Below are 12,875 nucleotides of genomic sequence, written 5' to 3' on the forward strand. Positions count from 1 at the left end.
ACACACAGACGACTCCATTTGGTGAATTACAAGTCAGCTCTCGAGGAGGGACACTTAGGCTATGCCATATCCTAATTCAAAAATGTAAGACCTAAGAAGTAAAAAAGAAGTGGCCGCGGCCTCCGTCCTCTCAGCATCAACTTCTCGGTGACTTGGGGATGACACCTGTGCTGGGTGATCCTGGATGTGCGCATCGAAATCTTCCTTATTTCTTTACAGAAATGGGTAGAAATGATGTTTTATCGGTAAGACATCTCTCTCCTTTTCCCTGTTGATCTTCATGCTGTTTCTGAGGGAATTCTGTTTTGAATGCTACTTCTTCTAGCTTCTGAGTCCACAGCAACTCCGTCCAGATTCTCTGGAGGCTCACTGACCAGCTCATGAATAAAAGAATTAAGTCGCACCTCTTTCAATTCTGATCCCCGTAGAATAACACACAATATTTTTCTACATAGAGATGCTGCAAACATAATGATAAACCTTAAAAACTATCACTCTAGGAAAGATCTATAATAATAAAAGTATAATATGCTAATAAGACCAGACAAACTTCCAGACAACCTTCCGGACGAAGCCAGGTCTGCAAGGGCCAAGCCCCTTATATGAATTTCGTGCATCGGGCCTCTAGTAATATAATATTACCAAACTGCTTTCCAAGCTGTGTTCTATGACCCTTAAAAGAATTTAATGGCCAAAAAATTTTGAAAAGTGCTGTCCACTATCCTAATTCTTAGCTATTCACATTACCTTATTTAAAAAATTCGAGAATCCTGTAGTCAAGTAGCCAATTTAATCTACTGTTTCCCAGATTCTTTGTTCATGGGACACTAATAACTTTCTATTTCTAAACTACTCTTTGGAGGACAGGCTATTCTAATCTGTTTCTTCAGGCTGCAGATAGAAATGTCATGGAGGCAGACAGCAAGCCCAGCTAGCTGAGCTGTATCCAATCTTCCCCTTTCCCTCCACCTACACGGTCTGATATTCTCCCAAGAAAGAAAATTAAATTGGTCTGACACTGACATTATTTGTTTGCTCAGAAATCCAACTTGAGCTGTTGCACACTAGCCAGGGCCCCTCGGAGTGAGGGAAAGTGATTGGCGGTGGCTCCCTTCTTTTCTCTGGTATTACATTTGCATTGACCGGTTTATATTTTCCCAGGTTAATGCATATGTGTCATCATCCAGACAATTTCCAAAGTGCTCTAAGTGCGTTAGCTCATTCCTAACTCACAACAGCCTTATAGGAAGATGCTACTGTTCTCACGCTATAGACGCGGATGACGGTGCGTTTGAACCAGAGCCCAGCTGGGTCTTGACCCCATCTTGCTTCTCAGGGGACCTCAGTGGCTTCCTCTGGTCTCTGCTTCTCTCCTGCTTCTCTCCCTGGATCTCTACTTGTTGTTTCTTTGCCTTCAAAGAACCCCCTCTGCCCTTGCTGTACATTTTCTGACCCCACCCCCCGCCTCTTCTCGATCTACAGGTGTTTTTTACTTCCTTGATATTCTGATCTATACCTGGGTTTTAGTTCTTGGTATTATTGGTTTAACAGTAATCTACCAATTATAGCCTGAGTTTTTCTGATGAATCCAGACAATTTTTCCAGCTGTGCAAATCTCAAAGTCAACACCCTGGATACCGAAGTCATCCTTTCTCTCTGCTCTCAATGGAAATTCTGCTCATTTTCAAGACTGCTCTTCAATGTCAGCTCCTCAGCAGAGCCTACCTTGGCTCTCCCATGCCACATCGATTGCTCTTTCCCCTCTGGAGTCTTGGCAATGTATGGACACTTAGAATTGATTATCTATCACCGAAATTCTAATAATAATGACAGTTACTCTTGATTAAGCTCACCAGAGGCTTTTAGACTTTGGGAAGTGCTTTCTTGCATTCAATCCTCCCTGCCCCCCCCCCCATTTTACAAATAAGGAGACACAAGCACAGAGAGGTTAGTTAGGTGCCTCAAGGTCCCACAGCGAATGCATGACAGAGCAAGATTTAAACTCAGCTCTGTTTGACTTCAGGAGCTAAAAATGCTAGCCATTTAAGAATGGGGCCATCTATTTTCTGTAAGTGTTTATGGAATTAATTATCTGGTGAATGAATAAGTGAACCGAAAGAACCCTATCACACCCCTGTGGGTACATTGACCTCCTGTTGATGTTCCTGTGTCCCCTGGAAAGTGTGGCCTTCGCTGCTCATCAGCTCTAACACAAGGGGCCCAGGGGACCCAGTCTCCTAAGGAAGAGCCCCCCTGAGAACGTGAAGGGAACACGGTAGGAGAAAGACTCGCTTTGTTTCCCTGGCTGCTCATGGCCCATCCAGTCACCTGGAGATGACACACTGCCCGGCTGGTTTTCACAGGCCTCCCTAAGTGGCCTTCCTGGCCTCGGCGACTGGACCACCAGCCTTCCAGATGCAGAGCCTGTCGGCCCAATAAGAGAGGACCTTCCTTGCAGAGCCTTAGGTGTGTGAGCCAGCCCATGGGCCCGATCTAGAAAACCCCGAATGCCAAACTATCCACGCAACCGCCTGCCTGCAGTCTCTTATCGGAAGCTCATCAGGCCAGATGGGCACTGGAATTCAAAAGCTTTAGCATTTTGAAGGGTCATGCAGCGTGCCTACCTTACATGGCAGCAACACCCACAGCTGAACAGCAAGTAGCACCACTCAATTCAAACCCCAGTCTCTTTCCCAACTTACTGACATGATCGTGGGCAAGCTCTTCATGTGTGAGTTTCTCCCGAAAACTTTAGATATAGTTCATTTAGATATCATTTCCACGAAATACACCCGAGTGTTGACCTCATCGGGTTATCATAAAAGTGAAACAAATTCGTGCATGTGAGGCATCTGGAAGAGTGGCAGGAACACAGTCAGTGCACAAGACACTCCGCTGCTGTTGTCATTTGAATTTCACTGAGATCCCGCGCCAGGACCCATCCCAGTCTGGTCAGCAGTGTCTCCCTTTGGCGACAGCTCTATGGGGAGATAGTGTGTCCACATGTCAGTTGCTCCCCCACAGTGTGGAAGGACTGTTCCGGTGTCCGGACTGCCCCAGTCCCTAGGACCAGTGTAGTCTCTCCCCTGTGAGTCGGTCTCCTAGCGGAGCCAGATAATCATCAGAAGGCTGCTTGCCAAGCGCGGGGTCACAAAATGTAAATGACTCGAGTGCTAATAACATCAGGCGGAAACACCCTGACACATGCCTCTGACCACAGGCCAGCCTCCCCAGCATCCGCGGCACAGAGGTCAAGGTAGGAGGTCCCCCATCCCTCTTCCTGAGACGCTGCTAGGCCACCCTGCCACCATGTGCCTCAGGACGCCCCTCTTCCGACTATTCTTCACAGATGTCAATCAATCCGCTAAGGCCACCTCTTGTTTGTCATGTACACTCAGGCCCCGGAGCCCTTCTGTTGGCATAAGGTGACTTCAGGCATCTCTGATTGGATCCCCTGTACGATGATGCCACAGCGCAATGCTGTGAAGGCGGTCTTTCCTTCACCTTCAAGTTCCTAGAAGACGGCTCTGTACAGCCATTTGGACCAGGGACCAGGGCTGGGAGGGCGTCGGAAGTAATGGCAACAGAACACACCCGTGTTCTTACTCATCACCCGCGTCTTCATTGGCTGGGCTTTTGCAGGTAGAGCTCCTGGTGGCCGCAGTCTGGTCACTTATTCGATGGGCCTTTTTGAAACCATCTGTCCCGTGGCTTAAGGGCATTGTCACTGGTGTGAGATAGGATCTCACTCATTGACTCATCCCCCACCCCGAAGAAGCCCGCTTTCAAGAAATGAACTGTATTCCTATCAATGTTCCTTCAACGTTTAAAAGATTCCTCGTGACTTGCTCGAAGCTCTTTTAATAGATGCAATGGGTTTATTAAATTCTTCACCAGTTGTCTGTGGGGAACCAAAACCCAGGTGTTTGGATTTAAATAAGAAACATGAGGGAAAGAAGAACATTTGAAACTACACCAGTAGACATCCCTTGGCAGTCAGCTGTTCTCAACTTCAAAAAGCTCTTTTCCAACCAGCAGTCGAAAAAAAATCTTTTCGAAGCAATTCCCATTTGACAGCAATGGAGGAGGACGTGCTCACCTGGTGACATCTCACCAAAAGGCCAGCCGCAGCGTGAGGACGAGCCTGAATTTTAAGCATCCAAATGTCAGCTGATGGAAAACAGGATCGCATGATGGCCCTGCTTCGGGGGTTTGTCGCTGCAGCGAACACGGCTCTCTGCGCGGGGCTCCCCGAAGGAACGGAGACAGTTTTGCATGAGTCTAAGTGCTTTACTGCAGCAAGGGTTTCATCAGTCTTGGGGATTGGCTCTCCATGGCCTGCGGGTGGGGGGGGGCGTGCACCCTGAAAACTGAGAACTTCTCTTTGCATTATGCATGGCCCTCTAGCTCCCCTTGAGTTTGCAAGCACATGAGACGTCTCTTCCTGCAGCCCAACTTCCATTCTCTCTGACGGATTACAAAAGGCACGCAGCCTCCCCCAGTGGAGCAGGGGTTTCAATCACGGGAAAATTTGGAGCCTGCTGCCATCGATACTAAAATGATGATGCGGCCATCATTCCTCACTCAACAGGGGATTTGCAAAGGAAAGAAAATTTCAGCACCAAGTCACTGTCGGCTGTGGCAAGGCAGCTTACAGAGCGTGGGGTCAGGAGTTCAGCTCCCCTCTGCAGAGAGCGTGTGCAGCTTGAGCTGCTGCATGGACAGCGCTGAAACAGGGAGATGGAAATTGAGGTCCTCAGTTTGGGTTGATCAGGGATCAGTAATTGAGCTGAAGCCCCATAAACTCTGTTCATTTAAAACTGAAAGATTCTGGCCCAGCCAGCATGCATCAGTAGTTGACTGTGGACCTATGAACCAGGAGGTCATGGTTCAATTCCCGGTCAGGGCACATGCCCGGATTGTAGGCTCAATCCCCAGTGTGGGGCGTGCAGGAGGCAGCCGATCAATGGTTCTCTCTCATCATGGATGTTTCTATCTCTCTCTCTCCCTTCCTCTCTGAAATCAATAAAAATATATTTTAAAAATAAAGATAAATGAAATCTAGAGAATTTTAATGTATCTAATAATGGAACATAGGATCTCATTCCTTCCAAGGTGTTAACAAGGAAAGGCAAGCTTTTATTTCTCCTTCTCCCCTCCCTTTGAGGAAATAAGAAAACAGCTCTTGGTTTTAAAGAAAACAAAGCTAGGAATCTACAGGGATCAATTAAAATAAGCAGAGGGCAGTCTTTCAAAAAATTAAATACTAAAATAGAAGTTTAATGATTCCTACAGTTACCACCTGCTCGTACACTTCACGATGCAACCAGCACGTCCGAACAGCTCATTAACAGCTGCCTTGTATGGACTCTGTACCGTGTGTCAGACACTTTTATGGATTATCCCATTCAACGCGCACAGCAGCCCTTTGCGGTAGACATCATGACCCCCTCTCCAGTGAGGAAACGGGTAGAGCTGGGGAGCTTGCCCGCAGTCACCCAGCTCATCGATGGCAGAGCAGGGCTGTCCCTCAGTGCAGTCTAACTTCCACCTCATGCTCTCAACCCGAATTTAGTGGAGAAGATATGAATCTCTGACTGTTAATTGGCGATATCTATCATGGGGTTGCTTGTTTGATGAACCAACTGCATCAATAATCGTCATCATAGCAAGGATGGAGCTAGCACGTACTACCTGCCAACCCATGTTTTGAGTGCTCTGCATATGTCAATTTCTGTCATCTTTGCAAACACTCTGAGGCAGGAAACCGAGCCTCCTGGAGCCTTAGCAACTTACCCCAAGGTCACGCAGGCAGCAAGTGCAAGAGCAAAGCTCCCAACCCGGACAGCTGGTGCTTCTGCTCTTGGCCAGGAGTCTTCTTCTTCTTCTTCTTCTTTTTAAATATATTTTTATTGATTTCAGAGAGGAAGGGAGAGGGAGAGAAAGAAACATCAATGATGAGAGAGAATCATGGATCAGCTGCCTCCTGCGCCACCCCACTGGGGTTAAGCCCAAAACCAGGGCATGTGCCCTTGACCAGAGTCGAACCCAGGACCTTTAAGTCCTCAGGCTAACGCTCTGTCCACTGAGCCAAACCGTCTAGGGAATTGGCCAGGAGTTCTCATCTGGATGCACACTACATCCATGCCCTCGGTTATTCCAAGCTCTGTGCGTTCTGAAATGGTTCCACCACCTTCGCACACCTTGGAAAAATCTATGAAGTCCATGATGGATGGGAACAACCTAGTGTATTCTCGAATTGAGTTTCTATTACGGAGTTTAATCCACATATCTGATGAGTAAAAGAGGAATAAGAAATGATGGTTATGTGACATTTATCAAATAACAGGGCAAATGACTTGCACCCGCTAACACGTACTTCTCATAACACATAGAAAGAGACCTATTCCATGACGTGGGTCTATTTGCAGAGGCCCATGCTGTGTCTGTTTGGTCCTCTGTGCCCAGAACAGAAACCTAGTTTTGAATATGTTTTGAACCACATACCAATGTCCGTTCACCTTATAGGCCACTGGTTCTCAACCTTGGCTGCACATTGGAATCACCTGGGAATCTTTTTAAAATCCTGATTTCTGAGCCTCAGCCTCCGGAAGTTCTGTTTCTTTGCTATGGGGTGAGGCCACAACATTAGTAACAAAGATACAGACTTTCCAGAGGATGAAGCCCAGAAATCAGGATTTTAAAAAGATTCCCAGGTGCTTCTAATGTGCAGCCAAGGTTGAGAACCACTGTTATAGGCAAACAACATGGTTGATATGACGCTGCCTTGAGCCAGCTGTGTAAGTCGAGCCTTGATTTCCTAACGGGGATGAGTTCTGGAGTTCTGCAGCGAAAGCAACATGGCTCCCGCGGAGGGCTAGATACGCTGCTTTCTCTGTGCTGACGTCCTCGTGACCTGAATGTCATCGCGTGTCATGTTTCTGAGATTTTCATATTGAGTTCACGACGCCGTGCACTAGTACATGTCTAACAGCGTTTCTTTCTTTTTTCTTTTTCCCTAGGCATCCCCAGTATTTCCAGCATTGGTAGTAAGTAAAAAACAAAAAAAATCACCAAGCAGTCGAGGCTTGCTTCGCTTTGTTGTTCCGCTCCTCAGACCCACTTTCCCCGCCTCCATTTCTGACACGAGTATTTTCTCGGTGGAGTGAATTGTTGGGTTTGTTCTCGGCCCAGGTGGGATGCGATCACGGGTGAGATGGTTACCTGGTAGGGCCTGTGGGTCAGGCACAGCCCAGCTGTCCTTCATTTTGATCAATGAGGGCCATTGCTTAAGTCACCTTAGTGGTCGGCAAACTCTTTAGTCAACAGAGCCAAATATCAACAGGACAACGATTGAAATTTCTTTTGAGAGCCAAATTTTTTCAACTTAAACGATATAGGTAGGTGCATTGTTATTAACTTCATTAGGGTGCTCCTAAGGCTTAGGAAGAGCCACACTCAAGGGGCCAAAGAGCCGCATGTGGCTCGCGAGTCGCAGTTTGCCGACCACGGCTAGCTCATTGAGCGAAAAGAGGAGCAGTCCTATTTACCCAAACTTAGTAACCAACAGCCCCATTGAACGCTCTCCCCTGGACGGGGTACGGTTTCCACCGTCATCTAGAAAATCAGAACAGACGCCAGTGAACGCTTGCGTGTTCCTGAGAATCCAGGGAGAATCCCACGAAGCCGGGGGAGGGGTTGTGTTACCCCAGCAGCGTCAGTCAGTCGTGGTGAAGGCCTGAAAGGAGCAGGTTTCTGACCCTGATCCGTCTTTCTGGAGGAATGGAGGGGAAAACGAATCGGTCTGTCTGTCCCTCCTAAAATACCGAGCCAGGTTTTCCTGATCACTTAGCTTTAAGTTTGCTAGAGAAGAGGGATTAAAAAAAAAAAGACATGCAGCACGGAGGAGTCAAGCTACTAGGAATTTCCGCGGGAAATCTTTTCGTGGAAATATAAGTAATAGAAAGGAAAATGCCCCTTCGACCCTCTGGGGAAGTCAGGCCCGGTGTCCCTGCAAAGAGCCCTTCCCAGCTGTCCGGGGAGAATGGCCTGGAGCTTCCTCGTTGTACAGAAACCAGGGATCCCTGACATGAGCCTGAAAAGCTGATAAGGCCCCAGAACTTTGCAGAATTGCACCCATTTTTATACATCGCACCCTTTCCGGTGGCTCCAACCTCTGGCTGCTGAGTAAGGAAAGGGAAAGCGAGCCGTGAGGAAGCCGAGGCTCCACCCTGGGAGCAGGAGAGGCATTCTCAGTGGTCTCCCCCTCCCTGGCCCCGGGCTTTGCGGGGTGATCACAGGGTGACAGCTGAAGCGAGACCAGCCCCCTTCTCCGATCATTTAGGTAAAACGCTTCCCGAGCCTTGTAAGTGCCAGTCAGGTGTTCCCACTCACAAAGCAACCAGTTTACCCAGCCTGGGACCGCCCGGATGCGAATCAGTTAAGCCTGGCCGGGGCCGGGGCCGGGGCCAGAGCCTGTGCCGAGATAATTGGTGGCTCCATAAACAGCGGCATGCTCTCAGCCACGTGGAGGCCCACCCAAGCCATGAGCCAGGAGCCACGCCGCGTCCTCCTCCCCGCAGCCTTGCTGCTGCGAGAGCTCAGCGCTGCCGCTTGCAGATGAGCAGGACACGACCCAGATGCAGGCCTTGAGGTACAGTAGCATGGACGAGCCCGGGGGGTGGATGATTGGCCTGTAGTGCAACAGAAACGTATGTGCTTCCCCACGGTTTGGTTGATTAAACCAAGTCACGGAGTTCTAGTATATTCTCCGATTTCCAGCCAAATTTTCCTTTTCGGCTTCTACCTAATTCTCCACCTACTGAAATATCTAGGAAATGGCTCCATGGATGGGAGAGAATTGTCCTGTATTACACTCCTAGGTCCTTTGTGTCTTTGGAATTCCTACTCATCTCCCGGCCTCGCTTATGTCTTTTGCCATAAAGTCTATGACTAGTAGCAGCCAGTCTTTGGCTTGCCCTGTCGCTGGCACTGCCCATGGCGCCTTTTGGAGGGGGGCCACTTCAGACGTGCAGGACCTGCAGCGCTCAGAGGCACTGAAGACACCCCCACCACTTGCTCCTTTCAGGCCTTGTGGGTCGCATTTGCACGTGCATTTGAGAGCAGACAGGGAACCCCGGGAAGCAAGCGGGGGCAGGTGGTGAGGCCGCTGTGGCCATCGGCCTGTCTGGCGTTTCAGAAATGGACGGATGGAAAGTGGTTCTGGGGGGCTGGGTGTGTTTCTGTGTGGGGCGTGTCGGGCGTGCTGCATGGATCTCTCACTGTACTGCTCACGGGACATCTCATCTGCCGCCTCCACCTCATGCCTCATCTCCGAGCATCAGCAGATGTTGACCTTTTACACGCCCAGTCGGGAAATCCCAGTTCAGCGGGGCTTTGTTTTTATTTTGAAATCACTGGTGACTCGCAAGGATGCTGCATTGTGCCGTGGGGAAATGTGTTCGGCTTTATTATTTATTAGGAAAATTTAGCTCCTGCATCCCTAACCAAAACCCTCTAGCAGATAGCGTGGTCGCCTGTGCCCTGCCTTCACTGGGCCTCTGGCTGTTCTCCGTGGAGTGCCGTGGGTGTTTCCTTAGATTTTTTTCCAGAAAACAGGACGTAAGAGCTTCCTGGGGTCACCCAACATCACGCAGGACTAGCTTGCTTGTTGCCTGGCCTTCCGGTCCAGAGATGTGCGATAAAGCCATCAGACACGACTGTATCTCTAGGCTGCTTTAATGCCATTCACACGGTTCCTTCTTTGTAGGCGCATAAGGCACTTTGCCCGGTTCCTTTCCTCAGGAATTCATGGTAGATGACTCGCTGCCCGTTCCAGAGGGCACAGGAAGGGCGGTTCTAAGGTACAAACCATGGCCAGGGCTGTTCCCTGTATCCTACAGAAGGAATCAATGAACATAGTTCCACTGAGTATATATAGAAAGCTGCCCTTACAACAGGTGTATCACTCAGGAGACCCATCATCAAAGTGCATCTCAAGGAAAACGAATGATGTCTATTATCGACGTAAATTATTAACGTATATAACCGTAAGTTCGCATACATACAAGGGCTAAAGATTTTGGAGCCCTGATAGATGTCGGTATGGATCTCGAACTGTCAACACCTGTATTAAGTTGGGTTCAAATGCATGGATGGAGTGGTCATCCTTTCCGATCATCTGCTAGAAGTTTTTGATACAAATTTCCCATTAAGGTCATTGGTACCTGCTGTCTCTCCATAAGGAAATAGGTTGTCCACTCATCCCCAAAGGTCCTGGATTTCTGAAAACTCAGTCATTTCTGTGTGCTTTGGCCACTGCTGAAAAAACACTGGTGATGTTGTCAGCAATGAATGAATCCCGAAATAGATCATCCCTAGGGGCCCTGGTTACCTGCTGGGGTAGTAGTAATTCATTCAGGTTTTTCTTTTTTCTCTTCATTTATTATGCCCTTATAAGCAAACTCACGATTTATTCAAGTGAACAGTTGTTGATGCTGTTGATCCAAATTAATAGTTGGTTTGGTGTGGGCGTCTTTGTTAAGGTGGCAAGCTAATTGTTACCTCCTAACGTATATTATCTGATCCTTCATCCTGAAAAGCAAGTGAATTCGCTAATTATGTCTTTATAACAGTATCTTATAAAGAACATAATTAGAACCGCAAGCATTGGCCTAATGTGCAAATAGGTTGGTGTGGGTGATTATCGCTTTAAAAAGGGATGAGTCGGAGGTTAAAGGTAGGCCATCCGTTGAAATAAAAGATCACGTCCGAAAACACCATTTCAGAAAACTTAGAATTTTTTTTTAATAAATCCAAATATTTCTTTGAAAAGGAACAAAAGAGAGAGGAACATTCTGTGAACCCAAGTGAACATGATTTCCTTAAATGACTTTCAGATGATTGGCATGAAAAGCATAGACCAGTGTTCTCCACCTTGGCTGCACATTAGAATCACCTGGGAATCCTTTTAAAATCCTGATTTCTCGGGCCCCACCCCATAACAAAGAAACAGAATTTCCGGAGGATGAGGCCCAGAGATCAGGGTTTCAGAAAGATTCCCAGGTGATTCTAATGTGCAGCCAAGGTTGAGAACCACTGGCCTAGACCATGGGTGGAGGTGTCTGGCCATCCCCTCCTCTCCAGCTCGCTCAATTCGAGCCGATCGTTCACATAAGGGAAACAATTCCGTTTTCCTGTTTGCTCTTACCATGAGCACGGCCTTCATCACAGAGTTAAAGGTCCACCTCTAATTTGATGTAATCGGCAGGACGAGGGAACCAGGGCAGTGTTACCTGCAGGGGTCCAGCAGCCTGTTGGGAAAGCCCAGGCGTGTTTTCATGCTGGAAGACATTAGAGCTGGAGACCTGGTCAAAGTTGTTCTCCAGGCAGCATCCAGATATTCCTGCTCGCGACCGGTTTACGGAGGAGAGCTGGGCCGTGAGAGCCACAAGGTCAGCCATGTGCGCGCCCGAGTGTTCCTGCCCCTCGGGGAGCTGCCGTGTTTGCTTTCCCCCTGCGCTTTAATACTTCTAAATCCCTCCAATAAAAGTTTCATTTGACTTGCCCTTTAACTAATTAGGTTTTATATAACGAGGCGGGGGAAGGATCGGGCTAGCGTCGCTCTGCGACAAAGCTGCATTCATTTGGAACTGTTTGCTGATGTTCTAGGAGGAGAGCGGAGGGACTCGGATCTCTCATGTCCCCAGTATCCTCATCTCAGATCCATTTCATATCTGTGTAACTAGCATCTCGCGTCCATGAAACCTTGGTGGTTACCCGAAAGTTGAATGAACATTAGGACATAGCTGCTTCCTTAATCCTGAAGACTCAATCAACTATTTCAATGAAGGAGGAGGAAATAGCCACTTCCTTAAAAAAAAAAAAAAAAAAAAATCCGAGAGGCTTCGTGAATTTTATTGACTACAATTGCCCACCTTGAGCAAATTGACTTTGTTTCAGGCGTTCATCTTGTCCCAGGTGATTTTAGAATGCTGAGCCACTTTTTAAGTGTGAGCTGCTATCTGTACCTTATCTCCATGGAGTGGGGGAACCCGGAAATTTCTAGCTCAAACCAACATTTGCCAAGATCTCTGAATGGTCCTGGGATGCATCTTCCGACACGGAGCTGTGAACCCCACACTCAGAGTGTGGGTGCCATTGACCTCCTGGGGTACCAGTGGCGAGTTGGCCAGTGAGCAGCTCCACTTCCTGGGAGAAGGAGGGAACGTTCCCTCGTGTCTACAGGCCTCCATTGCCGAGGGTTGAAAGTGAGGCTCAGTGAGCGAGGGGCTCGCCCATGTAACAAGGCCAGGGAGGCCCATCTAGCTCCCACAGCTCAAGCTCATAACAGACCAAGGGGGAGAGAGAACTCAGAAGGGACATCTGGATTTATTGATTCTAACGCAGACCCCTTCCGACCCCTGGCGCTGCACCTGGGGCCTCTTGGTCCCTGAACGATCCATTTCTGTGCAGGGAACTTCAATGACCGGGGAAAACACAGAAATCCATATTTTTAAAAAATATATATTTTTATTGATTTCAGAGAGGAAGGGAGAGGGAGAGAGAGAGAGAGAAACATCAATGATGAAAGAGAATCATGGACTGGCTGCCTCCTGCATACCCCCGACTGGGGATCGAGGCTACAACCTGGGCATGTGCCCTGAATGGGAATTGAATCAGTGACCTCGGTTCATGGGTCAATGCTCAACCATTGAACATACTGGCTGGGCTAATTTTCATTTGTCTCAAGGTGTTTTTTAAAATTTCATTTTGATTTTCTCTTTGGTCCAATGGTTGTTGAAGAGTGAGTTGCTTAGTTTCCATGCATTTTCCCATTGAAATTTGAAAATGTGAATTTTCCGATTTTCTTATTG

The 12,875-nt window shown here is 48.1% G+C and overlaps 1 protein-coding gene across 1 annotated transcript in view; it reads left to right on the forward strand.

The window, feature by feature from the left end:
- The window catches only part of NTNG1 (netrin G1), a 191,581-nt gene that overhangs the window by 159,697 nt on the left and 19,009 nt on the right, over positions 1-12,875 (forward strand). Inside the window, exon 4 of the mRNA XM_006763114.2 lies at positions 7,023-7,049. Coding sequence (XP_006763177.1) covers positions 7,023-7,049 — 27 coding nt within the window. The remainder of the gene's footprint in view (positions 1-7,022; positions 7,050-12,875) is intronic.

The sequence above is a fragment of the Myotis davidii genome, unplaced genomic scaffold (genome assembly GCF_000327345.1).
Source record: "Myotis davidii unplaced genomic scaffold, ASM32734v1 scaffold217, whole genome shotgun sequence".
NCBI classification, from domain to species: domain Eukaryota; kingdom Metazoa; phylum Chordata; class Mammalia; order Chiroptera; family Vespertilionidae; genus Myotis; species Myotis davidii.